At 30.3% G+C, this 23,390-nt stretch overlaps 3 protein-coding genes and 2 non-coding genes across 7 annotated transcripts in view; 3 read left to right on the forward strand and 2 right to left on the reverse strand.

Annotated features, from left to right (window-relative positions):
• Positions 1-286: 286 nt before the first annotated feature.
• Positions 287-6,960, forward strand: nanos (RNA-binding protein nanos). Of its 2 annotated transcripts, XM_018544705.1 has the most exons (4): positions 304-404; positions 2,661-2,883; positions 4,749-4,891; positions 6,755-6,960. In XM_018544705.1, exons 1-4 carry the CDS (start codon positions 305-307, stop codon positions 6,781-6,783), a joined length of 495 nt encoding a protein of 164 aa, XP_018400207.1. In that variant the 5' UTR covers position 304; the 3' UTR covers positions 6,784-6,960. The 2 variants fall into 2 exon arrangements, with proteins under 2 accessions (XP_018400206.1, XP_018400207.1); XM_018544704.1 differs by lacking the exon at positions 6,755-6,960 and having other exon boundaries at positions 287-404; positions 4,749-4,905.
• A 5,453-nt stretch (positions 6,961-12,413) lies between these two features.
• On the forward strand, positions 12,414-16,011 carry LOC108777750 (uncharacterized). The gene is made up of 7 exons (XM_018544709.1): positions 12,414-12,742; positions 13,078-13,175; positions 13,239-14,063; positions 14,558-14,720; positions 15,004-15,275; positions 15,357-15,574; positions 15,895-16,011. Exons 1-7 carry the CDS (start codon positions 12,414-12,416, stop codon positions 16,009-16,011), a joined length of 2,022 nt encoding a protein of 673 aa, XP_018400211.1.
• Positions 16,012-16,637: 626 nt separating this feature from the next.
• TRNAH-GUG (transfer RNA histidin (anticodon GUG)) lies at positions 16,638-16,709 on the reverse strand. The gene has a single exon. It is a non-coding gene; the product is annotated as a tRNA-His (tRNA).
• A 440-nt stretch (positions 16,710-17,149) lies between these two features.
• Positions 17,150-17,221, reverse strand: TRNAH-GUG (transfer RNA histidin (anticodon GUG)). The gene has a single exon. It is a non-coding gene; the product is annotated as a tRNA-His (tRNA).
• A 3,096-nt stretch (positions 17,222-20,317) lies between these two features.
• LOC108777751 (serine protease 44) overlaps positions 20,318-23,390 on the forward strand; it is an 8,572-nt gene continuing 5,499 nt past the window's right edge. The window contains exons 1-2 of one of the 2 annotated variants that reach the window (XM_018544710.1): positions 20,318-20,382; positions 22,470-22,838. In XM_018544710.1, coding sequence (XP_018400212.1) covers positions 22,492-22,838 — 347 coding nt within the window. In that variant the 5' untranslated portion in view covers positions 20,318-20,382; positions 22,470-22,491. The remainder of the gene's footprint in view (positions 20,383-22,469; positions 22,839-23,390) is intronic. The other variant, XM_018544711.1, reaches the window with a different exon arrangement.

The raw sequence follows: 23,390 nt of genomic DNA on the forward strand, positions 1-23,390 counted from the left end.
GAGAGAGACTGGGAGCAACCCCCCTCCTCTTGAAATGTAAGGGTAAGGTAAGAGGTCTTCTCGTGGTCGTGTCGTGCCTCAACAGTCAACAACCGCAACAGCGCCGATAGTCGCACGCAGTAATTCTGACGTGTTCTCTGACGGTCCGCAGTCAGTAGTGGTCTGTTCCTCAAGAGCGACGTGCGACACGTGCGTTCATGCAATTACCTAAAGCTACCTGAATCTCGTGCCGAAGCCTTGCGTCGAGTCCTGCTACGAGTTTCTCAATAGCGTCGTCCGGCGGATCATGTGCGGCATGTTACCAATGCTGGAGGAAAATTCTCTGTTTCCGTTCAACCCCAGTCTGAACGATGAGATCCAGCGGCTGTTCGACGTCCCTCTCAATAAGAGGCCACTGCCAACCGGTACGTTCGCCGCACTCTTTATTCTACCGATTCGAATTTATAAATATTTATGCGATTACTGGGAATTCATGCTGCGTTCTACGGAACAGTAATCGCGATACTTCACGGTGTTGTGGACTAACGCCGTCCGAAAGCTCGTCCTCCGTCGTAGCGATCACACTTGCAAATCGTAATTAGTATTCTTTTAGACTATATCCACTTTTGTGCTGTAATTATTAATTATTATGTTGATTTTATACTTCTACGATCCAGCTTTCACGCTTTGTTATTTTTTGTAAATGGAAACTTTCGTCTGATGCCAATATAGATTAATTTTAGTATCTCAGTTTAATTTATTCTTATCTTTTTCTAATTCTTAAAACTAGAACAAGATAAAAAGTAAATTAAACCAGATTAAAATTAAACTACATTGATATAGATGGACATTACCAAGTTATGTGTATTCAGGTTCATACTTTCAAATTCTCTAGGAAACTTGACACATTTGGATTTAAAGGATTTTGACTATTAAACACCTTGGGACAGTAAAAACGATTTTCAAATCAATCTTGCAGCTACCTGTATAAAATTCGAAAAATGTAGAGAAAAAAAGCCTTACGTCTGTTTGCATTCTTATTGAATTTTTTATTGTTTTATAAATTAGTTTTTTAAATTAGCTAGTTTTAAATTTATCCTTTGTTCTATGTCTTTTTACATATTTTTTGCCTTAAGAAAGATACCAGCTTTTTAAATTAGATATATGCCTACTTCATTTTTAATGCAAAAGTAAAAAGAAAATATAGAAAATTTACCTAAAAATGCTTTAGGAAAAAGGATTAATTTTTGACAGAAAAATATGATTAAAAGATATCTAAAGCGGTTTCAATTATTAGTATGTAAAAAACTCGAAGGATCTCTTGTGATTTTATTCCTTTTTCCTTTAAGTGATTTTTTAAAGAGTGTCGAGCAATTCTTGGAAATTTTCATCGTCACGAACTAAAAACTATTTAGTACTGTTCAAAAAAACTGTAAGACACATTCCACGTTACAAAATTTTCTTAGAAAGTAAAGAAAACTAAAACTAAAAGAAGACTCACTTGGCAAACCTCAAAGAAAACAAAAGTATAATTTAAGAAGCCATCCGAGTAAATCGGGAATTTTTCTTAACTTTTCCTCCTTTTAGATAATAGTAGTGAATAAAATTAAAATTATATGAATAATATAATCAAATTTCTCATATAAAAATCAAATGTACACGAATTAAGTCTCTTGTATTGTTGGTAACAATTTACAGCGTAATGTATAAAATGTAAAACTTAACTGTTTTCATTTGCAACTAATGCGTTATTAGAATATTTATTATTATACTTGTTGAATTGAGATTTAATCGTATCAGCGTAACCGGTCGATTTTTTGGAGATTTAAATGCGCGTGGCTTGTTCGTTAAAGAAACGTATAAGAGATACACGAATCATAACAAACGTAAAAGCGTATATTAATTACTCTGCTATCTCTACTGTCGATTTATTTTCGTCTTGTTAACGTCCGAGTATTTTCTCAGGATTTTTCGGCGTAGGTAAGAATTCCGAGATCATTTATTGCTCACATCAATAAACCGAACCCTACACTAAAGAGAAAACCGCGTTTGTCTGTCAATTTGTTTCCCACAATACACACCAATTCGTCCTGTAATCTCTCTCGCATCTTGCACGTGTGCATCCTAACTGCCGCACATCTTTGTGAACGCGACCGATTGTCCGCCACACACCGCGAGCAGCGTATTTTATCGACAAAGAGGGACAAAAGCCTATTGAGATACTTGCAAGGATATGTTTATTCCATGGTTCCGATTGCCGACGTGACAACGACGATGATGATAATCGTGTCCGATAAACACTCGAAGCCGCCTGGCTCGAAAACGGCTGTGTGTTTGTTTACAAACTGCGGTCTATCGAATTACGTTCGCCTCTGCGTGCATCTCGAAAACATGGATTTTCGGTACTGTAATTTTAAATGTGAAAGAAAAACTTTTAAACTCTGAAAGAAAAAAATTTAATCTTCTAAATATTTCATACTTAAAATATAAATAGTATTATATTTCGCCGCGTCTCTCTTCTAATTATCGCGTTCGATTTTAATTTATGTTACAGCTGTAGGAGGAAAAGTTTTTTAAATCTTAAATAGAAATTCTATTTCTAAAGATTTTTTGGTTTGTTTCTCCTATTTCTTTTTTATTTAATAAATTTTTCAAACGATCTCGTTTATACTTTATTACAGTTGATGAGGTAATGGAAGATTTTCGACACAATGGTCGCGACTTCGAATATTGTCCAGATGCGGATACAGACTTATCAAAACAGAGTGCATCACGGCGAAAGAAAAATAAAAAACCCTTACCAACGGAGTGCGTTTTCTGCAGAAATAACGGGGAAGAGGAAACGTACTATCGGCAGCACTTACTAAAAGACGTCGATGGACGCGTTGAATGTCCTGTCCTCAGGTAAATATTAAAAGATTTTTAATATTTACCTAAGTCTATCAATATGTATATATATATATATATTAGAGAGAGAGGGAGGGAGGAGAGAGAGAGAGAGTTTCGTGATTGTAACTAACGCAGAACATAATATGGGATCTACAAATGATTTAATACAACAAAGAGGCAAAATATAAATAAATTTTTTACGCTACTTAATTTTGTTTTTTATATTTTGTATTAAAATATGTATACGTTTATACCAGAATATCTAATTGTAGAAAATATCTATGGGGTAACTATTATACAAATAAAATATGTAGGAAACAAAATATAGATTATGTATTTTTTTTTTACTAAAAGATGTGGACGGCTGTACTAGAACATCTAGTTGGAGGAAATATCCATAAAGTATCTATGGCGTGTCAATCTGTTAAAAAAAATATGTATATATATATATATATATATATGACTACAGAAAAATAATGAAACTATAGACTGAGGCTCGATTGCATCAACGTTATTTTATCTTTAAATGACGCTTAAAAATCAAGTAACTCAAGTTGGTGCAATCGGCCTCAAGAACTCAAATATTTAAGTTGAAGGTCAAAAGTACTCCTTACTGACAAAGCAATTTTTTGCTTCAGTTTTCGTACAGTTTCGTAGTTCTTCATATTTTATTTTAAAAATAGATTCTCTTCTCTCTTAGATATAATAGAACTTAAATGTCTTTCCTCTAAACTAGACGTCTTAGTATAGATGTCTACGTATTTTAGTAAAAAGTATGGGAAAAAAACAGATTAGTGTAAAGAAATTTTTTTTATTTCACCTTTCCATTATATGCTCACGCACAGGACACAGTCTGGTATCTTACATACTAATAGTAAGTTCGTGTGGATTTGTAAAATAATGGAGTCGTGCATAATGGGTTAATACACTATGATCTATGCATTATAGATGTACTTTATTCGTACAACACAAACCTCCAATGGATATCTTGACGATCTTCAGAAGACGTTCCTATATCTTCTGAATGTCTTGAGGACGTTCTCAGAATATCTCTCGGATAAAGTGTACTGTATGATATTATTATATGTATAAAAAAGGAAGTCTTTCTTTTTATAATTTTGACTAATAACGTTTTTCAATGGCTACGTTTATACCGTGCTCTTAGTTCGCGACCTATACGATAGGTGTCTTTGTTTAACCTACAGGATAAACAAAGACATCTATTGTTTAGGCCGCGACCTAAATGCACGGTGTAAACGTAGCCATTGGCGGAACTAGTGCAGACTTAATAATGCATTTTAAATTTGTATCAAGATTTGTACATAAATCAACGTAAAGATGTATGTTTAATTAAAAAAATAGAAACAAAGCAAACCGCGAATACATTCTTAATACATTTTATTGTGCTATTTGATAAAATATACATTAGGCATTTTATCAATTGAAATATCTCTTACGTTTAGATCTGATTAGTATCTGGTTAAGTGCGATTATGTTGCAAGAATATATACACATATAAATGGTAATACGATTAAAATACAGTTACCATTACGAAATAATAACGATCTAAATAAATGTATATTACGTAAAAATAAGATAAAGTCTAAAGTGTAAAAAGAAAAATCATTTTCTAAATGTTTTACAATATTTATTATAAAATATAATAATTTTTTAAATACAATGTTATTTAATTTTAATTGAAGAAGTAAAAAATAAAAGCCTGCATTATCTCACAAATAATTCTTCATTTTTTTTTTAATAATATTTAAAATTTTCTTTGGCAAATATTTTCGTACGAAACATAACATTAAGAATTGTTTTCTTTTTAATTTTTGTTCATATATTATACATATTTAAAAAATGATATTTTTGATTGATAGGGCTTATACGTGCCCGATCTGCGGCGCAACTGGCGATGAGGCACACACGGTTAAATACTGTCCGAAGGGTCCATATAATCCTAATATCATAAGCACAGCAAATGTCTTTAAGCTCGCGAGGAACTCCACGGGCAAAATAGCAAGTAAGAAGTTTTGACACTTTCCACGTGGATGTGGAACATTTTCTTTCTCTAGGATAATAATAATAATAGTATAAATTTGTAATTTATAGGTGAATGTAAATACACGTTAGTGTATTTTAGTCACATGTGCACTGAAGAAGGTACTAAATTTTAATAAATGTTTGTTTATAAATAATAATTAACTTAATATATTTACATTAAGTTAAATTACATACTTATAATAAATTTTAAGTTTAATGTATAAATAAATGTTTAGTAAATAAGAAAATAAGTTATATTAAATTAATAATTCTTGTTCTAATAAACATATATTTACATTTAATAATATTTAGCTAGTATTATTTAAACAAATATTTATTTAAATTTTAATATTGTATATTTTTTTCTCAGTGTACAAATGTAAATAAATATGTACAAATTATAAATCAAAATAGTGAACAAATTTTAAATTATTATTAAATTATAAATGATTAATGAATAAATTATAAATGAATAATGAACGAATTGTAAATGAATAGAAAATGTTCCAATAAATTAGAAATTAATGTAAGTTTTATAGATTAAGTGAATAAAACAGCCTCTAACAAAATTAAACTTTGTCATTAGAATTTTTACATTTTCGTATTCTTTTAAGTATATTAATATTTATTATACAGGGTAAGGCATTTGAAACAGGTCACTTGAATAACTGGCTTGTTCTTAACAATAGAAAGAAAAGTATCAAACAAAAATTGCTTGTTTTTTTTTGAGGGACACATAATGTGATGTCAATAATTGTTTTGTAGGTGGAGGCATAAAGGATAGACAAAGGTCAAATCTGTCTTTTTTTTTAAATGGAATGATATGTTGTTTTTATTTACATTCTGTTAGAGCATTTTAAGACTAAAACTATTAAAAATCTAAAAGTAATCATTACTATTTGTTTGGTGGTCGTTTGGTAGTCTACTCCGGACGTTTGGTACCCAAAGCTATAACGAGAAATATCAAAAAAAGACAAACACGCGTGAAGTTAGCTCTCCCATTTCTAAAAAAAAAATTTGTTAAAGAAAAATGTCAATGGCATTTAAATTTAAAAATTGAAATGCATAAAATTATTTTGTGAATACTCCTGTATTATCATATTAGATTTTCTTTTTATCATATATTTTTGAAAAAATAGCTCAAATATTATAAAGAAAGAAAGATTAGATTTAAAGTTATTATTTTTTTATATATTTATATTATATCCACATAATATAGTCACGAAACTCACTTGTTCGGATAGTGCACCATTATATTGATAATGTCTTTTAATTATTATCAAGTACTTTGATTTTGTTAATTCATAATAGTTTGGTAACATTACACGATATCGTTTAGTTTTTTTTATCATATATAAAACTTTGCACAATAATATAATGATATCAACATTGTTGATTGTTTTTAAGAGTTATAAAATTAGGGTATGAGTATTGAAAATCGTTGTTTTATGAACGCATTAACTATTAACAGTTTATATTTATATCTGGACAACTAATTTTGTGAAACTAGTGTTATTATTATACTATAGCTTAAGAAAAATAGTGAATTTGAAAAAATTATCGTTATAATAGCACACTATTCAGGGAATTAGTTTCGTGGATTAATGTATGGATAATACGTAGTACAAAAAGATGAAAATAAATATCTTCTATTAATAATTTATTAGGTCATATATGTTAAAAGTTATTTTATGGTATTAGTGAATATTATTCTAAAAATTTATGTTATACATTTCTTTCTTCTCTTGATATATGTTTCTATTGTTTCTGTTTTATTTAATAAGAATAAATATAAAAAAATCTTTAATCGATAACAATATCTTCTAAGTGAGATTTTTAACAGGAAGGAGTAAGAAGCAAGCAACGTTTTGAGTGCATATCGACATCAACTGCTGACAGGCTATCCCCGCATACGTCCAAGTACCGAGTTAGACAATCTAGTTCCCTAGGTTAATGTGTACAATGTTTTTCTTCGTACATTTACATTAATTTGTAAACGTAAATATTGACAACCGACATATAATCTGACATCTTCACGAATGCGCTGTAATACCAGCAACTCGAGATCGAGAAATTTAACTTATCAGTTTCGCTGACCTCTCGCATTCTTTTATATTTATATCTTTAATATAGCTATACCTATAATATAATCTATTCTACCTCTTGCATTCATTCTATTTGTAATTTAATTTATAATGCGAAATTATACTGATAAATTGAAAACGCGTCGATTTAAAATGAAATCTGGTTTATGCGTATTTCGAGAGTCGTACGATTAAGTTGATTCAACAGTATGTACACATTGTTTATTATCACATCTGTAGAGCTAATCGTAATTTTTGTTTACAAACATGAAAGAATGTAAACAATTAGAGAGGGAAATTTTAGACTTACTCAATTTAGATATTATATTCTCGACAGGCAATAGTTTTTTTAAGATATTTATTTGATATCTTAATTATGAAAGGCCGAAACCGAATGTTAGACGATTTTAGAAAAAACGGTATATTTCGAAATGAACAGCACATTCATTTCTTAGATAATGAGATTGCAATTCAAAGATTTTCAACACAAATCTGAATAGTCAACGAAAAAACCGAAATAAATCCACATAATTCGCCAGATCCATTTATGGATTTATATTTGAATTACACTTTGCGAACGTATTACGTTTTTGATATCATGGATTTACAGTTATATTCCATTTATACCAGATATACGAAAAGAGGAATGATTTTGCTGATGTATCTAGAAATTGAGCTAGATGTAGATTTGCAAATAATTTTGTTGAACTGTCAAAATAATTTTCAAATCTGTATCTTAGCTTAATTTTTAGATACTTTAGCAAAACTATTTTTGCTGTTCGTGTCCTACTGTTGGATTTTAATTGTTTAATAATCGAGAATATGACGATGGTATAACCTAGCATATAAAGGAAGTTAGAACTCGTATTTTGGATGTATATAAAAATATGTCAAGGTTTGGCGCTTTCTTTAATTTTTGAAGAACTTGATTTTTTGACCGTGTATTTTACCGGATATATAAATTATCAAGAAGTAGATATTGCATTGCTTTGTACAATGCAACATTTATAAATATCGACAGCTTGACTTCAGAGACGTATTTGAGAATAAAAATCGTGTATAAAGTTTATTCATTGCACGCATACAAATAAGGAAAATAATCACGTTTCTTAATTCGCCTTGACTTCGAAATAACGATTTTTTAAGGAAAAATCTTAGAGCCTTGCCTAGACATTTTAGTAATGTATTTATCAGCATTAGTCTCTTATTTTCTATTTGAAAACGTATTTCCTCGTAGTATACAGTTAACACTAAATTTTTGCAATCAAGACACACGCACATCTTTATTTTAATTTATTTTAATTTATTTTTTCATTGTAACGTTCAGCGGAACGTTTCGACAATTATGTTATTTACGTCATGATTGCATCTTCGCGAATTGTTATTAAAATTATTAATTTTCTATATATATATATATATATACATATATTATTAGTTTTGAAAATAAAAGTTGTGATGATAACATGTGCCTTAACGTGTCGAAATGTTCAGTTTTTATATTTTATGATATATATATATAATATAGTATAAAGTATAGTTTATATAAGAGTTACACTAATGTACAAGAGATAACTATGCGCATACCATTTAAATCCGTGCACTTTTGCAAGTTTGAAATCCGCATTGTCTGAACGTGAGTCTATCTGCTGATATTGAACTTGACTGAAGGATATAAAAGTGACTATTTTGGATCTCGATGCTCTTATTTGAGCAGTGATATTTATTTAAACATCTTATTGTTATAAGATGTATAAAATGTTATGTGCGCATGAATTATCGTCTGTATGTCAATATTTTGTTCGTGGAAGCGTGTCCTTTACGTAAAAACCTGTGCCTTTTATCACAAGTTCTTAACCCATAATAATTGTACTTATAATTTTTATACGTTTCCATGAACATTTTATTTATTCCATCTCCTCTTCCTTTTTCATCCTTTTAGCTATTCCTTCCAACCATCCCATCCATTGGATATAAAATGACCTATTCTCAATTCTGTACATTTCACATTATTATCATAATTTAGACGGAACATTAGATACGAGGTATTGTCACTGTCAGTTTCACTACGATATTGTCAAGGCCGTCGAAACAGAAGCTACTGCTAAGATCACGCTTCCTCATGTTTATATACGTAGCTAGCTTTTGCCTCATGGATTTGACAGTTCGTGGAAGACACATTGTTTTTTCTCAGTTGACACTCTTCTTTCTGGTGTTCCTTAAGATTCACTAAAGGACACGTTTCGTTTTCATATTGTTACCATGTTGTATATATATTAAAATAAAAGTAAATATGTACATTATAAAGATTATATTATATTCGTTGACGGTGAAGACAGTAGAAGAGAGAGGTAATATATCTCGTTTAGTCGAGTATAGTTTTGTTTTCAAAAGAGAACGTGCGAATTAAACTACCAAAGAGCTTCCTCAATAAATATAATTTTTTTTTTAATTGTTTTGAAAGTTTATCAAATTATGCAAATTACAAAGAGATAATTTCGTATAAGTGTGTAAGTTTTAAACAAAAAATGTGTAGTTTTTTCTCCTTTCAAAACTGTCGATCACTCTTAGTTAGATAAGTTTGAAGTGTTCCACTTATTGTTACAGGTTAACTTAACATTGAAATTTCAGTGAAATTTAGAAACTTTTTTCAATTTTTCCACTATCTGTGCGATATAAAATGTTTAAAGTTTAACTGTAGGATATAAGACACACATAGTATAAGATAACTTAATTCAACGTTGTACGTTTTGATTCAACAATTCCTACAATTTCGATAATCAGATTAAAGCAACTAATATTTAAGTAAAATTTTCATAAATTTATTTGCGACATTTAACAGATTACATCAACGAATAATTATTAAATTACACAATCTTTAAAACATTTCAATTCTTTCTTAAAAAAAATTAAAAATTAATTTTTTGTTCATAAATTTTAATAAATAATAATCTAAGCAATAATTTCATCTCCGTAATTGTATATGTGATTTTCAAAAATGTGTAAATGTGATTTCTCGAATACGGAAAAGGCATCTAATGTCTCTTACTTGTAACTAACAACTAAATTGTATTGTAATAATATTTTTAGCTCTACAGAGATAAATATATTTCAACATGTGTATTTAATCCTTAAGAATTTAGGAACGCTGAAAAAAAATCGATTCAGTGTTCTTCAATCTTACTATGAAATTAGTTTCATAGCATACCCTCTTAGTTTCTCTTAGGAATTGAAATGTTTTAAAAGTTTTATATCGATCTCGAAAGAAAGGAAAATATATATATTCGAATATCACAAAAGACAGTACGATAAATATCTTAGTTTTGTACAGCCATTTTTACAAGATGTTAAATAGTATATGAAAATATTACAAAATGTTCCTACTAGAAATTAAGACTATAGCGTGCCAAGTGTTTGTTACGTTTCTTTCTAAGATATTGAAATGTAGTGTTCTTGTAATTTGTATTACGAGACTTACCCACTTAATAATGCGAATAAGTGCTTAAGCTCTGTAAGATGCACGTCTCATACCTTAATGGCATACGTGGCCGAAGTTTAGAATTACGCCGTTCACACACAGTGCTGTCATATTATACCGGACTGATTCATACTGAGGCGCGAGATGACGTTACAGTAATCCGACCGTGCAGTAGCGATTAAGAGCAGCAGCAGGTGATAACGATTTAGGAGTATGTAAGAACCAAATTTCATGTTATAACATAGGCAGAAATTTGAAAAGAGAGAAATGAGCAAATTTCAGTCCGCACAGATTCACGATAATGTATAGCATGTCCAGTTGCACGTTTTACAGAATTGTATAAATATTTATTTTGTCGCAATCACTGCCTTCGATGTCGATCGAAGTTTACCCAATTTACGCGTTTCCTGTCTGCGTGTGTTGGAATTCGTCCAACCGATTAATATTTTACGCAGAACCCAAGAAAACTTTATTATATACTTATCCAAAACGCAAACGTACTCGCGCGATCAAACTTTTTGGATTTTTATTTTTTTTGTATTTCCTCTATTCGCTGTATTAGATTTCCGCCTATTCGGAATTAGTCTCGTGCATTCTGGACACGCTTTTCCTTTTTTGTACTCGTTTGTATTTTAAGATTATATTCTTACGCATAATCGTCATAATAATAATCTCGCCATTCCAAATATTTGTACCAAGGATAATTATACTATTATTACTTCCGCCATATTAATATATTATTTAAATGTATTTGTACAAAATTGTATTATGTTTAATAATGATTCATAGAATATATGCATTTGAATTAAAAATGTATTTTTCTCTTAATATTATGTCGCCCTTTATTAAGTTTTATTCATTACTAACGATGTATTTGTGATACAATAAAATTTATTAAAAATCTATATGTAATACTTTCCGCCCTTACATATAGATCAAAATAAATCGTTAAATATTGCGTGACTGCGTCTTTTGCGATATCTGCAATAATTGCACATAAGATCAGTTTGATAATTCATACAGCAGTAACCTATTTCTTTTATATCACTTTATTATTTTTCAACTAAAGCAGTTTAAAAATTCGCTTTCTTTATGAATCAATCTGCATTAATATAAAAAGAAATACCATTGCGTACCGTAATTGACATAATTAACAATTATTACACAGTGTTTTATAAAATTCAATTTTACTATTGTTCTCATTACGTAATTTAATAACTGTATTATTTAAAGGTGAACTGATACACCCACGCGCGCGCGCGCGCTCACACACACACACACCAGCTTAAAATTCCATCTGATTATTTCGATAATGGCTATTGAATAAGTAGGTCACATCCTTTATATTTGACCAGTTAAACGGATTGTCCTTCACATATTGTGATTGTATATACTGCTAAATTACTGCAGAATTATAATTAAATTGTTTAAACGAAAAATTATTAATATTAATATTACACTTATTTAAAATCTACTATCGGATAAATTTTTTTGTATTTATACTGTTATTTTTTACTTTAAATAATATCTATAATTGTATTATTATATTACTCTTAAGCATGTATTTTTGTTTAATTTTATATAAAAAAAACTTGTTAATAAATTATTGATTTAATTTGTCTTTATTCCGTATATAGCGGATAAAAATTTAGTAATTTTTCGTATTTTTAAAAATATTTTGCTTAGTTTGTATTTTACTTTTCTACAAAAATCCCTGCACTCTTTGTATTTTTAAACGCATGCTGATGTATGACGCGTAGCTATTATATTTTGCCTTCGAAAATTGGTCGTTATGACAAAAGATAATACGCTATTAGCGTCATATCTGCATCTGTTCCCATAAACCCGGGAAATACTAGTACATCCTGTATACATAAACGCATGCTCGTGTTAAAAAATCGTTCAATAGACAGCGTTCTACCGAATAGTAACGACACATCGTCATGTCACGGCTTTACGTGCTGGTAGCTGTCGTCACAATGACGATTAATGTTTCGATTACTTTAGAAAGGGTGAAACATGAACTCGATCAGATTGACAAATCAATGATTCGGAAAGGCACAGTTAATTATCAAAATCAGGATGTGCCGTTTACCGATTCGTCGTCTGTATTCTTTTTACATCTGCTTAAGTGCAAAACGCGGTATCAGAAGCTAGACAAGATTTTCTCCACCACCGCCACTCCAGTAAGAGATTGTATCTGCGTACCTTTCTATTTATGCGACAGGAACCAGACTATCATCACCGATGGGTCCGGAATATTCGACGAGCGGTGAGTTAATTCAATTAATTAATCGAAGTTCGATAATCAATTAGTATTGCGTATGCTGCTATTGATATCGATTAATTTTAACGTTACTTTTCATGTGTATCAAATTTTAATCTTACATTATAACTTTGTTATTTTAATTTTATCTAATATTGATTCGATTTTACCACATCGATTTTTAAAATCCTAAAACTGATTAATTTTTATTTTCCCTTTTAAGTTCTCTTTAAGCGTTATGTTTAATTTGCTGATCAAATTAAGTTTTCAATTAATTGATAATGGTAAAGTCAATCTCTAGAATGTTTAATTATATGATTACTTCAATTAATTTTGTGCAGTGCTGGCACTAATCGGCCTTGTACCGGAGACTTGGAGGTCTGCTGCTATCTGCCAGATACAGTTCGCACAAATGTGACACCTTTAGTTACATTTCCAAGTGTAACTAGTATGACAACTCCAGCTAGATCTTCAACAAATGTAACTCCTATGACACCTCCAGCTACATCTTCAACAAATGTAACTCCTATGACACCTCCAGCTACATCTCCAACTTCGTCATCAATGACAATGCCTTCAATGGCAACACCAACTATGCCACCATCAACACCTACTCCAACTGCAGCACCGACGACTTCTCCTATAACCGCATTGAACTGTACGTGTGTTATGATATCGTTATGTGATCCTAATGGAATAGTCACCATGTTCGGAGAGGGGGTAATAATTCCGCGGTACGGATTGTGCCCCGACGACCTGATTTGCTGCAGGATATTGGCGCAGCAAAAAATAAGTTCTTCGCTCACGATTACCATAGTACCACTCACAGCTGTTACGACGACCATAGTACCACCCACAGTCACTATGGTATCTCATGGTCAGCAAATGTGTTTCGTATGCGATAACGTCACTTTATGTTTGACTTGCATGGCCGTCATTACATCCGGCGGTGGTGCCATGATAGACCCCAGAGTTTCTCGGATCTTGGCAGATGGAAATATCTGCACGTCGACAAACATACCGTCTTGTATAAACATGTCAGTCACGCCGAATACGGACCTGGGCCAATTGAAAAATCCTGGTACATCACAAGAATGTTACTGCGTTAAAACCTGGCTGTGCTCTGAAGGGAACGCGGTCAATCCGGATGGTCTTGGTATAATTGATTCGAGGTTCACATTGTGCTCTTCGGCGGACCAGGTATGCTGTCGGCTCATAGGGATCAATCTTCAAAGCGTCTCCTCATCCAGTGTTGTTGCGAATGGATCATCCAATCGTTCGACTTCGCAAATCACTTGTGGTATACAAAACAATGGTTACGCACCATGTAAGTATAAGCTATATATTTATATATAGGTACGTATTAATGATGCAGTGCAAAACTATATCTAGGAACAACTTTAATCAAACTCCAATCAACACTTTTTTTATAGATTAACTTCTCGGTTCATCTTACTCTTCATTTTTCTCTAATTCATGTAACTAGAAGAACAAGAGTTAGTTGGAAAGAGATTAAAATTAAACTGTACATTTATATAGTAAAAGTGTAAGTAATACAAATAAATTAATATAATTAGGTTTATTTAATAGAATTTAATTAATTAATGGAATTATGTGCTTATCAAAAACAGATATTATATAAGAACAACGAATTGTGTATTGTAGATTTTTTGTTTTAAGAGTTTCTGGTTAAATTATCCGTCGATTAAGTTAATCGGAATTTGATCGAGTTTGGTTAAAGTCGCCTAAATTCAATATAGTATATCTAGCTTATTCAGGGATATTAATTGTTCGAGTGATAATAACAGCAATCGCTTACAGCGCAACCTTTTCCCTCTGATTCTGGGAAAACCTATTTCGCTGAATTTCCATGGATGGTCGCACTTTTCCTACAATCTACGACCGACGGTTCTTACAGTTTTCATTGCGGTGCTTCGGTGATCAGTAATGGGGCCATCCTCACTGCCGCTCACTGCGTTGTAAAGTATGTGCGTGTGTACAAAAGACGCAAGAAATTGCTACAATATTAGGTTGTTCGGAAAGTTTCATTGTACCGCAATTAAGAAATCAGATTCCTAAAACTGAAACTTTACTCTATTAAATAGTATAATCGCTAATTTTTTAAATGTACAATATACTATTTCGAGTTAGAAAATTTGTAACGAACTTTTCGAACAACTTAAAAAAAACAAGACTTTTTAAAACATCTCTCATAATCTCATTGATTTTATTCGTTTTATTTTTTTTTCATCTTAATTTTTTAACAGCCGAAAACCTGAAAATTTGATTGCACGCTTTGGCCAGTGGAACATAGGAAGTAATATTCAACCATTGCCTATTCAAGAAGCGAAAATTGTCGCAATAGCTATACATCCGTCGTATTATAACGACGGACTTTTCCATGATGTTGCTGTTCTCATTTTGGCAAAACCAATCAGTTATAGCGCGAATGTCTTACCAATTTGCCTTCCCAAACAAGGTAAAGTCTTCTTGGCCGGGACCAGATGCTACGGAATAGGATGGAGCAGCAATTCATTCGGTGAGCTCGAATTGAGATTACAGATTTTTGTTTACTATTTGTTCATCAAAATTAGCACTAATTCACACAATCTTGTTTTAGGATCGGAAGGGCAATATCAGGTCGAGCTTCGAAAGGTGAATCTTCCTATCGTTAATCGAGAAGATTGTCAAACGCGTTTACGAAGCACGAAATTAGGCCAGTACTTTCAATTGCATGGATCGTTTATGTGCGCCGGCGGTGAAGCGAATAAAGATACGTGCCGCGGCGACGGCGGTGGACCGTTGGTTTGTCAAGCAGCTTCAGGACAATTTTTTCAGGTGAAAAACATTATAATAAAAATAATATTTTTATATACCAAAAAGAATTTAGCGCAGTGAACAGAAAGGAATGAATAAACTTAATGCTTTCTTTTTAATCTTTCTTTAAATATCTTTGTTTTAAACATCCGCGTTGTTATATCGTAATTATACTGTTCCAATCAGTAAAATTTATTCTTTTAATTCTTATTTATTTATATTAATTGCTATTTTTTTCAATTCAGTTCATAAGCATTTTGAGTTTATAATATAAATTGAATGCAATATTCATTTTTCTATTGAATAAAAGAAATGAACTGGGATAAAAATTCTTACTTTAGGCTGGTATTGTATCGTGGGGTATTGGTTGTGGAGCTTCTAATGTGCCTGCAGTATATGCCAGCGTACCGCAACATCGTCAATGGATAGATCAACAGTTTACGACTTATGGCATATAATAATGTGTTATATGTATTATAGTTTAATATTTCAACACGCGTGACTACGATGTGCTGTGTACGTAAAATATTATTCATAACTTATGAAAATAATAATAATAATAATAAAGTGTAGTATTTTAATAACACTTGAGTCTTTTTAAATAACTTTGCATACTTTATATACTTCATACTTTGTTATTTATTTTAGTTTATTCAAGTAATTCGTATTTCGTTTAGTCTTCTTGTTATGCAATGAATAATAATAAGTGCGTCATAAATGCATTCTCCGAAAACGAATAACTGTGATTATATTTGTTTTAGCTATATATCTATATTTATGTAACATCATAAATCTTATCATAGCGTGGGAAAGACTCTGAGGTTAAGCGTATATTTGTCCCAGTTTCGAGGCAAAATGTTTCTCGTACATCTTTCGAATTATAAGGCATCGAAAAATTATTCGCTGTAAAGTTAAGCACATTTTATTCCATGATATAATAAGGTGATCTGCAAACATTCTTTAAGAAAGCTCTAAAAAAATTCAAATTATCGAAATATGACAAAATTTTGTTAACTATATTATCTGAATATGAATAATCAAAAAATTTACAAAAAAGACTTCCACCGTGACAATGTTTACACATTGCCGTGACCAGGATTCGAACCTGGGTTACTACGGCCACAACGTAGGGTCCTAACCACTAGACGATCACGGCTACTGGAAGAATTGAGTGAAGATTCGGAATTAAACTTTGTTCGCCGATAAATAAAAAAATTCTAAATAATTACATATATATTTCGACTGAGAAGACTATAATAATCAATGTAACATTATTAGTAATAAGATAAATATATATAATAAAAGATATAGTTAAACAATTTTGCAAAAGTCGATATTTTTGTTACATTATATATGTATATTAAATATTTCTTTATTTCTCTATTTTTTCTATCATATCAATTTAAGAAATTCTAGAAGTACTGATGACACGTGTTTTCAAAACACATATATCCGAATAAAAAATCAAGAAATTTTTTTAAAATTATGCATTTTATTTTTATATAAGCACATAATTTGATATAACTACAATTCTAAAATAGCGTAATTTGAAAATCAACTAAAAAAAAGCTTCCACCGTGACAATGTTATCCACATTGCCGTGACCAGGATTCGAACCTGGGTTACTACGGCCACAACGTAGGGTCCTAACCACTAGACGATCACGGCTACTGGAAGAACTGATTCCAGAACTGGAGAATCTAGTAGAAGAGTTCTACCACGGTATAATCTTTTAATAATTAAATATATATTTGTCTAATTGCGTAATAAATATTATATAATATATTAAATTAGTTGTACTAAAATAATTTTATGCATTGAAAATAATGTAAGATTTTAAAAATAAGAATTAATATTTTCTTTGCATAAATACTCGTTTAAAAAAAAATATCTATATATTAAATTGAAAAAATTATATCTGTAATTATTATGTTTTACAGTGAGTGCAAAAAGTATTCATACAGGATCAATTTTTATTTAAAAAAGACCTTATATGTAGAAAATTAATTAGCAATTTTATGTAGTAAGTACATAGTACATTATTTTATCCTAAATAAACATAAACAAAAGAGTTACGCATGTTCATGATCATATATTACAGAATTTATCTAAATTTATCAACTTGTATTTTTAGTACATTTAAAATATTACATTTTTTTCGTTTTTTTCACTTATTTTGAAGATAATATATTTTAATTATTATTTGTTATACCCAGACTTTTTTAAGTATAAAATAATTTAAAAAATGTACAACCTATTGTATTCTTTATATTATAATAAATTGTTAATTAATATTAACTTTGTAAAAATAGTTTTTTAAAAAGATATCTTCTCTGTACGTATATTTTTTACATTTACTCTATTTGCGCTTTCTTTCTTAGCGCAATTTCGCCAAGTTCGAAATCTGATGATAATATAAACACGATATTTACATTCATAAAAAGCGCAGCATTTATCTCATCACACTGAACTTTGCTATCACATACAGTTTTTTATTTTATATTTGAAAATGTAAATTTTGATTAATTCAAAAGAATCACAATCTGAATTACTTGTTTTGAAACAATTCGACAAATACAATCTTAGATTAACCAATGTCCGAGCATTATGAAAATATCTTAATTACGCATTTAAGAATACTTAACATTCTACTGACGTAAAAACATGTTTTAAATGAAGACGCAACCATTTAGTTAAGCAGCTAGATGTGTATTTATGACTTCCTGCTAACAATTAATCGTAATTATCAGCAATGATGAATCTATTGTATTACTACAGAATATTTTAACGTTTTCAGTTCTATTCCAAGTTGTGGTATAATTGTGTTATTATAAACAACAAAGAAAATATACAAATCATAACTTCATTAGTCTTTTTTATGAAAGAATTATGAGAAAATTTGTTTTTTCAATTGCTCAGCTAATTTTAAAGATTATGATTCCTTAATTTCACGATAAATTTTTCTTTAATTTAATAATTTAATACTTTTACAGAGTTTGCTTGCGAGCTAATAAATAGTTTTATTTATGTTTCTCGCGTTCGATAAAATGGGGATGTTAAGCGGCATTTCCGATCAGATATAATATTGAATAAAATGTGATATTGCGACACCTGCGGACAATGTCTGATGATATTACGTGTCACCTGAATCGCATGCAACTAAACGGTGATCGAAGCTTGACAATCTCAACAATCTCTTTCTATATTGACGTGCGTCATTAATGACGAAGTGGGACATACTCGACTGTTTATTTTTTAACATGCTTTTCCTTTAACGATGTGGGGACAAATCGGGGTAAGTAGCCTACCAACATTATACTTATTTATCATATTCCTATAAGCTTTAAGGAAACTCAAACGACAAATATTACGTATTGATGTAGAAACAGAAAGAGAATAATTTAGTTTTCATATTGATATAAATATCAGTGATCTGCAACTGTTGTTCTTTATAATTTTTTAGATGACATTAAAATTTGCGTACTTATTTGTTATATTTTATTAAGATATTTTATTGTTTTTTGTCCATCTCTCTTTTTGCGGTAAGCTACGCGGAAAAGAATCAAACGAGATTGATGATTTATTATTCATTAGAAAAAAATTGAAATTTCTTTCAACTTAAAAAGGGATAAAATGTAATTTTAAATTTGCGTTAAGTTCACAAACATTAGCTAAATAATTCTATTCAAAGTTTTTATTGCAACATTTAAATTTCAACTAATTACACGAAATGAATAAACTTTTTATATGGTTTGGCTTTTTGATAAAACTTTATTCAGAGCCATTCCATTGAAGAAAACCTGGATAAAAATCGAAACTAGTATTGCAGAATACATTGTTCCACAACAAATACAATTGCCAAGCAAAGACGTAAAAGATATCAATTTATCATGTACATTCGCGCTTGAAGCTTTCGCAAGAATCAAGAGACATAGTAGCTCTAAGGTACGCGAAGCGACGAGACCGATTGCGTATACCTTTATCGAGTTTTTTAGAAAGTAATGTGATTGTCAGATTTTAATATTAAAATTATATTGTGCACAAAAAATAGTTTTACTGTATTTAAAATTCATCTAGATACAAGTCTGAAAATAATTTTATTAAATTATTCAAAGTAACTAATATAATTATGGACGCTCACACAATAAGCTGGTTGCTTATTGTGTGAGAATATCAAAACTTTTTTGCAGCATTGTTTATCATGCTTGAGAGTTTTACATAATTACTTTGGTGATCCAACAAATTATTTTCAGGTCTGTATCTAGCTATACACTTTTAGATATTTCAGTAAAATTATTCTTTCCGTGTACTTAAATAAATTATTGCCACGTTATGATTTGTAAGAATCTGGACAAAAATAATTATTTGACAAAGTACGACCATAATTGACATTTTTCAAAAAACTTATTTAAGTATGTCGAAGATTTTCTGCATATCAGTATCTGAAGGACTCGCTTGATTATTATTGATCTAAGATCAGTTTGGGTCAACAGATATTTATATTTTTTTTTCCGATGAATTTTTCAGTGTTGTGCGTCACGAAAAAGGGGAATTTTGCATTAATTAAGGGAACGCATGAGTTTCTCTACTGGAACTTCCAGGAAAACAACGTCGAATCTCAGGGTCGATGTATGAGTGGGAAATGCCGGTTCTCCAAGTCTTGGAGTAGCAATGACAGAAGGAAAGTGGGGAGAATACATGATAAACGTGCTTGGAGTAGGGATTTCTTGATGCACACAGAAGAATTCACGATCTTAACTCAGAACTATTCGCTGCTTCGAGTGGAAGGTGCTCGTTTGTTGTTCATTGTATTTTGGTATTTCTTTCTGGTGAGTACTGTGTCAAATTTGATAATAATATAAACTTATTTCGTTCAAGTTTTCTGAATGTTCAATGATAAGATTTGTTGTTTATTTGAGAGAGAGGAGAGAGAGAAAGAGAGAGAATCATAATTTAAATTATATTTGATTGTGCTTCAATAATAATGATAATATCGAATCTATTTTTCTGCCTTAACATATGACCGCGATTATTAGGTAATGTATAGTTATGATCATATAATGATTATATAATTTTGACATGTAAAATTCTTGAAATTATCCTATCGTATATAATTTCCTTTTATAACTTCTTGATATAAAATTCTTGTAATTTCTAAGTTATAAGTAGCTGGAAACTGATACCGGTTTTACGAAAAATTCGACGCTGAAAGGTCAGTGGCAAGTAATTTTAAATAAACGTTCTGTAAGAAGATTTTGTAACAGAAATATTACATAACTTACTACGGCATTATCGTGTGTAATTATTAACGTATCAATTATGAAATTAATCAGATCCATGTGGTAAAAAAATGTTGAATGCTCGGAATAAGTGACAAAACATACTTTCGCGATACATCTATGATTTATCAGAGTGCATTTATGTACAAATAAAATATAGAAATTAATGTTAACAAATATTTATATAAATGATGACGAATATTTATATGTATTTTTATTGCAGAATGTTAATTATCTAAAGGTATCAAGTATTTTGAATAATTACTTGGTCAAATTATTGCGTGTATTTCATGGTCATACTTATTTTAGGAAAAATTATAAGTTGTTTGAAGGATTCAGTTCTTTCTTTTGGATTTAGCATTGAATTGAAATTTTGAAATAATCTTATTGTTATAATTAGAAAAATACCTTAGATGTAATAGTAAAATATATAGAAATAAGGAGAGATAGTATAAAATCGGAGTAGCAAAATGTACAATAAGTATACTCATCAATTACTTCAAATTAATTAATATCCTTTAATCTGATCTACATATATATTATATAATTTATATACATTATGAATTTCATTGCATAAAAAGTACAATTTGTATTGTACGTACACACATTAATATTTTTATGAAAAAGAATTCGTAATATATAATACATCAGATTAGAGGATATTAATTAATTTTAAAATAATTCATAAATACGTAAAAGTCGTTAATATATCATCTTTTGTCGCAGTTATCTATGATAATTATCTGTTAGATAATTGTAAAAATTCCAACTAAATTTCAACATGCAATTTTGTCTAATCTGTATTAAAAGTTGCTTTTCTTTGTTCTGATTAAACAACAAATTTTTTTATGACTCATTACGTTTATCACGAATTACTAGGATCATTAGAACGAATATAATTTGATTTAATCTTGTTTCCGACAACCGGGAGATTCCCGACAAGTAGAAAAATTAGATAGATTACAGAAACACATATGTAGGACATGTATATGTATTATATTGCTGATATTTCTAAACATTCTAAAACATTAGAATCCAAGTAAAAAATATTTAGAAATATTTATTATATTTATGATAAATATTCTGTAATAACTGTGAAATCTAACTTTATTTGTAATATAAAAAGATGTTTATTCGTAGAGATAAGTTTGACTGTAATAAGATAAAATATAAAATAGCAAGCTCATTTCACAATGCTGTTTCAAATGTTCTTTAAACAATTCACTAGTGATGTCAAAATTATTTTCATACACACATTTATTACATATCCTCTATTCTGTTGACGCAGCATGTAAACACGTTATCATCTGCACACATTAAAGTGCATTTTATTCAATAACGCTTCTCGATGATATCCGAGATTTACCGAAGACTAAATTGCTTCATGTTAATGATCGTACGAAAGACAAATGTGATTAAAGATTTCTCGAGCTACTTAGTTTGCATTTTTTTTTTTCTTTTTTACCTTAGAGTGAGGCATCGGTACGTCATCGCTATTTATAGCTTCAAAAAAAGGTGTTTCTTCTTTACACGTTTGCCATTACGAGATTTTACGGAGCCGTCGTAAAATCGATTTAGATATGATCATTCCGCAATACTGCCTCTGAGATATTACACCATTTTCGTGTTTGTTTCAGCCAAGAATCCTTGGCGCAAACCATGCGACGACTGGTTTTTGCATTGACCTTGGTCGGCACGACTTTGGTTACGGCGTTCCCGCAAGAAAAAGGTAGTCTCGACGACCTCATCGATCAGGTGTTCCCCACAAATGCTACAGCGACCCCTCAGGGCAGCGACGTCGATAGCATCATCAAAGACGTCTTCGGCAACCCCAACACTACTTCTTCAAATGTCACCCTCGGCATCGCGAATCAAACACCTTTGAAACCTGACGACTGCGAATGTGTGCCTTATTATCAGTGCAAAGAAGGCAAGATCTTGGATAACGGAATCGGCATCATCGATATCAGGTCCGATTTTGGTGATAAGGATGAGAAGCCTTCGGGGTGAGTTTATTGACCAAAGATCGGAGTCTCGACTGGTTTTCTACAATTTACCGGATGGCGATGGATCACAGCATGCTGTGAAATTTTCGTTCGTATATAAACGCGAACGATTAACTTCCTTTGGAATCTTAAAATCAAGGAAAGACTTTAACCACGGTTGGTTTCGGTGCAAATCGTATGCGATGAGTAGCTTTCTAGAATCTACTTACATAAATTTTCTTGTTTTAACTAAATTACTAAATTGGTACTGGTATCCAATATGCATGATTCTATTTTTTATTACCAATATATGCATAGTGATAATTAATATGATTTCTCATTTAAATACACACTGTTAGATTATAAAAATATGTAAATATTCCACACACACATTCTTTCTATTTTATAATATTTATAATTATTTTTTTGAAATAATACTGTAATCTCTTCTTAATAGTAAATGCATGATATTTTTTCGATTCTTTAATAAATAACGTATTTTTTAAAGATATTTTTATTTATTATTGTGAAGGTGTTTTTTATAGAATATAATTCTTATAAAATATTATGAAA

Source organism: Cyphomyrmex costatus, unplaced genomic scaffold (genome assembly GCF_001594065.2).
Source record: "Cyphomyrmex costatus isolate MS0001 unplaced genomic scaffold, Ccosl1.0 scaffold460, whole genome shotgun sequence".
NCBI lineage: Eukaryota > Metazoa > Arthropoda > Insecta > Hymenoptera > Formicidae > Cyphomyrmex > Cyphomyrmex costatus.

Coding starts and splice junctions, on each gene's coding strand:
- nanos (XM_018544704.1), top strand. CDS start 287: ATGTGCGGCATGTTACCAATGCTGGAGGAAAATTCTCTGTTTCCGTTC. Junction 405..2,660: donor TAAGAGGCCACTGCCAACCG/GTACGTTCGCCG, acceptor ACTTTATTACAG/TTGATGAGGTAATGGAAGAT. Junction 2,884..4,748: donor GTTGAATGTCCTGTCCTCAG/GTAAATATTAAA, acceptor TTTGATTGATAG/GGCTTATACGTGCCCGATCT.
- LOC108777750 (XM_018544709.1), top strand. CDS start 12,414: ATGTCACGGCTTTACGTGCTGGTAGCTGTCGTCACAATGACGATTAAT. Junction 12,743..13,077: donor TCCGGAATATTCGACGAGCG/GTGAGTTAATTC, acceptor AATTTTGTGCAG/TGCTGGCACTAATCGGCCTT. Junction 15,575..15,894: donor CTTCAGGACAATTTTTTCAG/GTGAAAAACATT, acceptor TTCTTACTTTAG/GCTGGTATTGTATCGTGGGG.